This window comes from Formica exsecta, unplaced genomic scaffold, assembly GCF_003651465.1.
Source record: "Formica exsecta isolate Colony F162 unplaced genomic scaffold, ASM365146v1 scaffold270, whole genome shotgun sequence".
NCBI lineage: Eukaryota > Metazoa > Arthropoda > Insecta > Hymenoptera > Formicidae > Formica > Formica exsecta.
The window spans coordinates 19,216-24,847 of NW_021849964.1; the positions used below are offsets into that span (position 1 = coordinate 19,216).

A 5,632-nucleotide genomic window follows, 5' to 3' on the forward strand; every position below is an offset into this window, starting at 1 on the left:
TATATATATATATTATTTTATGTTTTAAGTAGACAATAAACGGATGATTTTAATTTTTTCGGACATTTATCTGCCCGATTTCTGAGAAACAATCAGTCTAATATCTGAATTCCCTATGTTGGGATTGTATCAAAAATTAAACTGATAGAAATAATTATATTTTTGATCTTCTGCTAGTTGCTCTTTACTTTATATAATTCTCATGACTGAAACTCAAATACGAGATGGACGCATCGCACGTCGCATAGCGATAAACAAACGAACTAGCGACTGAATACTATTTTTTTGTAAAGTTTTTGGAATATTGCACGCAATAACATTTCTCATGAAATACTAAATAAATAATAATTTTGGATATATGAAAACGTGCATATCAAATTCAATTAATATTAAACAATATTTCAGTTTTATAATATTTTCGGCATAAGCGAAAAGTAAAATGATTGCGCGTAAAGTTGCTGAAATATTGAAATAAGGTTCTATTAATTTTCCGACAATATTACAAAGTAAGGTTTTATTGTAAGAGGTTAGTGGTATATACCAGTAAATGATTATTAAAATGTGTAAGTTCGTAACCTCCCTATAATCTTACTGCAATGTTCGATGCTGTGTGAGGATACGTTCTATTCATTAAACTTATTTTGTTAATAATTTTTAATAAACAACGAGCGACGGCTGAAACCTTTTGAAAGTTACTCAGGATCACATCCTTAATAATATATATCAAGGCCATTGAAATATGTGAGCTCGCCCCTAAACTGCATAATTACTTAGAATTACAATGTAGACACAATCACACACATCAAGTCGCTTTTATTCACATATAGATGATCTACATAAAAATTTGTTTATTAAGGCTTAATATTTTGATATAAATATTAATATAAAATAATCAAATTTATACTGCTACTATAAACACATTATTTATATTAGTCATTGCGATTTAATTGGTTGCTGCCTTTTTCATCTGCTTCTTAATTTCTTAGTTTTAGCATTATATCTTTGTATAATTAAAAAATTTTGATAATTATTTGTTTTAATGAACACAACTTATCGTTAGAGAATCTTCACTTCAAATCTCAACGTCAATCTTGACTACTATGAATCAATGATTTTGGTCTTAAGCAAAAATTGTGTCTGAAAAATTAAATAATAACAGCAATAGGCTCAGAATACTAACGATACTAGATGAGGAAAAACTGGCAAATAAGAGCTGAAGCGTGGTTCTTAGAATTAAAAAAAACATCCATGATTTTGAAGCTGGCCAATCGCAGCTACTCCTTTGAAGAAAGGAGTGATTGTGGTTGGCCGATTTTGGCACTATATCATTACTCCATTATTTCATTACGGTTTAGACCATCGACAAATACACACGTAACGATGACATTGTTGACTAATATGCGCAGACTCTACTCGGACTTTAATAAGTCATTTTTCAATGTCACTTATCACTTATCGATTGTAATTTGATTGTCGATTGTAACAACTAATATTGCGCATGTAAGGTTCAATAAATACGAATTTAATTTTTATATATTGTTATCCTATGCTGAAGATAGGCTAAAAACGGTTCGGAACTTACATATTTAATGCATACTTGCCAACGAAATTAAAGGAAACAAAAAATTTGCGCACTAATAACCGCGTTTTGGCTCTTATTTGCCAGTTTTCTCACTTAATATCCTTTGAAAAATTATAAAATATTTAAATAATTTCCCGATAATTTTCATACATCGCTTAGTGTTTTTAGTGCACGAAACGAGATCTATAATAATGAAGTTTCACATGGATTTACATCTTTTTGAAGCAAAGCTATTTTATATCAATGCTGAAAATTCATTCTCCCATTTCTTAAACCAATTTTCGAAAATCGAAATCAATATTAAATCGAAATGAAAGTCATCCAAACATCATGTCTATTAAAACCAATAATTACAAACTTTTAAAAAATTTTGTAGAAAAAAATTTTATAGGATATATATATAAAAATTTTTTAGAAATATTTTTTCATTCCGTAGCGACAGGTATCTATATATTTTTAATGTTATTGTTGTATATATATTTTAATTGCTATCGTAACAATTGTATTAAGCAATTGTTTCACATAATAAAAATAAAAATTTAATCTAACATTACTCAGCAGTATATCTTAATTGAGACATACTTTCTCATTTATCCAATTTTATAACAAATGCTTCTCCGGGTAGGACAATGAGTTCTTTGAAATACACATCTCGATTCATTCTATAAGTTGGTCCTACAACAACATGACCACCATAATAAAGGAATGATAAATCCTTCATGCGCGTCTCGTTGCCAAAATTTGCAACAAGTACATAGGAATTTCTTCGTGGATACCATCGCTCAATCACGATCATTTCATCTTCAACATATCTAAACAAAACAATATCAAGTTAAGTTATATATATTTTTGCCAGTTATATACATTAATATAAAACAATTTGCAAACTGAGAAAAATATAAAATCTGCACAACTTACAATTAGAATAACGAAAGTATTATATCTAGTCACATGCAAAGCATATGATACATTTGTTAAATGGCTTAAACCGCTATTGTACACTCTAGTCATTAAAGATTATATTAACTTAAGAAAAATCTCAAGTCTGAAAATTATTGTAAATACAAAAAAATTTACCTAACATCACAGTTTGCCTTAATTTGACCTTCTCTTAACACCGTTTTAACGTAAATGGGTGTAGTTTCCGCTCTTAGTCTTGCCATTTCTCTAACAGTGCCTATCAAACTAGTTTCCATGGGTTTCCCAGCTTCTGGCAACCAGGTGGTAATTCCTAAAGATGAAAAACTGCTACCTGGACTGTCCTTCTTCTCCCAATACATAGGAACTAGATTATGCACGTGTGCCAAATCTTTGTGATCCTGACATTCACAATCTTCGATACCTATCTGAGTAAAGAACATAACACAATTATTCGTTCTTGTAATAATGATTTTTTCTTATTAAATCCCAAAGAAATTGCATCTACCGACATATCAAATTGCCTCTTGTACAATCGTTATATGTATATTTATGTTTGCTAGATAATATACAATGCAATTCTTAATTACATGGCAATATGCTGCCAGAAATATAAATATAAAACACAAAACAAAATATTAATATAAACATATATTTTCTAGGTTTTAGTTGTGAACCACTTTGATCGTGATTCATACCTCATCTCCGTAGAATATACTGGGTGTTCCAGGTAGCATCATGCTAAGAAGAGAAGCCGCCACGCTTGCGTTCTTAACGTTTATGGTAGAGGCTACTCTACTGGTGTTTACACCGCCTACGGACCAATGTATCCACGGGTAAGCAGGTTTATCGAAAAGTGTACCCTTCGTGACTTGCTCTATTTGTGTCTTGATATCCATAGTACTATTCGTCAAACGAAGAGTCACATCAAGTAAATTTATTCTAGATAGGATGGAGTTTTTTGCACTGATGGAGGTAGCGGTCTTTAGGACTTCCATATGACAAATGAAAATATTGTTCGGATGTAGGAGAGACTTCCAATATATGAGGCTCTTCACGAATGTGTCTTCATCGACGTAATGTTCCAATCCCTGTAGATAGAAACCGTTCACTCCTCTCAACTGCCAAAATTTGATAGCCTCACTAATGGGATCTTCTTGGTGATTTGAATGACTCGACGAGGATACTTCCCTTCTCGCCTTCTTTAGCGATGGTGGTATAGATGATAAGACATCACGAATAGTTTCGACTGATGCAGGTAGTGCGGATGGCTCGCGAACTCGATCATTCGCGGTATCTCGCTTATCTCGAAACCATACAGTTCCGTTCACTTTCGCTATAGATACCGATTGATTGCTCAAGTTCTTTACGAACGGATATAAAGGCAAATCCAGAACTATACTCATATTCCGTTTTTGGATTTCGCGTACAAGAACAGAAAAATCTTCTAGTGTACCCAGGTCTTTATTCACGTCCATCATATTACTGATTTTCGAGTAATATTCTGGATAATGCGACGCTGGAAATATCGAATTTAATCGAATAGCTCGCACTCCGAGCTCTTTTAAATAATCTAGCCGCATAATTATTCCACGCAAATCGCCGATTCCATCGGCTCCTTTCGTCGAGTCCTGAAAGGATGCCGGAAATATCTCGTAGAAAGTGCTGCCTTGCCACCATTCCACCGGAGGGTCACATCTATAGTACAGATAATTCAATAAAAATAATGATTTTTTAGCACATTAAATTTTCATTATATCAGCGATTTCATTATACAATTTTTTATTTCACCAAACTTATTAATCAGAAAAATAACGTTATTTATTTTTACGTTATTATTTTTATACATATAAAGCAAAATTGCCTAAACATACACGTAAATTGACTAAACTATAGAGATTTCTAAATCACATCTATATAATCACACCTATATAAATCACACCTTAAATTAAATCTTATATTTGAAGGCTATTAATGCACATACATTAACTATAATCTAAAACATACTCTCATGATATCTTATTAGTTTAGAATTATTTCCCAGCAAACATGAAGTAACAATAATATAATATCAATGTTATATTTTTCTACTTATGTACAAGGCATGTTACATTGCAGTTACATTGTTGAATAAGAAATAATAACATTGATATTATGTTATTGTTACTTTGCTGGGTTACTGTTGTCAAACATGTCATAAGAATTTAAAACAAAATCATTTTAGCTATTTTTTTCATGTTTCTTTAAAAAAAATAAAAAATAAGTAAGATTTACTATATATTAGGTCTACCGGAAAGTTCTGTCCGTTTTTGGAATAAAACAAAATACAAATTTTTATTACTGTCAATAAACTTTATTAAATAATGTAATTGCCATTATTCGGAGAAGTATTGTCAGCAACTGGATAATTTAAATACAGCAGTCCAAGAAAAGAGGCCGCCGATGTTCAATAGGAAGAACATCATACTGCATCATGATAATGCCAGGCCACATGCTGCTTTGGATACTCGTCAAAAAATTGCAGAACTAGGCTGGAAAATTCTGTCGCATCCACCATATTCCCCGGACTTAGCACCCACCGACTATCACTTGTTTTTGTCCTTACAAAATTTTTTGAGGGGCAAAAAATTCAAAAATGAAGAAGATATCAAACAAGCACTGGTTCAATTTTTCGCATCAAAAGATAAAACATTTTTCGAAAATGGGATATACAAATTGCCCTCACGCTGGCAAGAAATCATTAATAATAATGGCAATTACATTATTTAATAAAGTTTATTGACGGTAATAAAAATTTGTATTTTGTTTTATTCCAAAAACGGACAGAAAATACAAATTTTTATTACCGTCAATAAACTTTATTAAATAATGTAATTGCCATTATTCAGAGAAGTATTGTCAGCAACTGGATAATTAAAAAACTAAAAGTTTATTGACGGTAATAAAAATTTGTATTTTGTTTTATTCCAAAAACGGACAGAACTTTCCGGTAGACCTGATATGTTGTATATATATATACATACAGGGTGAGTTTTTTAGCTTGAAACTGTAAAATATCTCGGAAAGTAAGCTTTATCGAAAAAAATGTTTCAAACAAAAGTTGTAGGGTTCGGAGGGGGCCACATGATAAAA

The 5,632-nt window shown here is 31.4% G+C and overlaps 1 protein-coding gene across 6 annotated transcripts in view; it reads right to left on the reverse strand.

Moving 5' to 3' along the window:
* Positions 1-786: 786 nt before the first annotated feature.
* Positions 787-5,632, reverse strand: part of LOC115237067 (maltase A2-like) — a 22,617-nt gene continuing 17,771 nt past the window's right edge. For all 6 annotated transcript variants that reach the window (XM_029809889.1, XM_029809887.1, XM_029809888.1 and 3 more), the window contains 3 exons: positions 3,199-4,198; positions 2,660-2,928; positions 787-2,394 (listed from right to left, as the gene is read on the reverse strand). In XM_029809889.1, the coding sequence (XP_029665749.1) occupies positions 2,169-2,394; positions 2,660-2,928; positions 3,199-4,198 (1,495 nt within the window). In that variant the 3' untranslated portion in view covers positions 787-2,168. The remainder of the gene's footprint in view (positions 2,395-2,659; positions 2,929-3,198; positions 4,199-5,632) is intronic.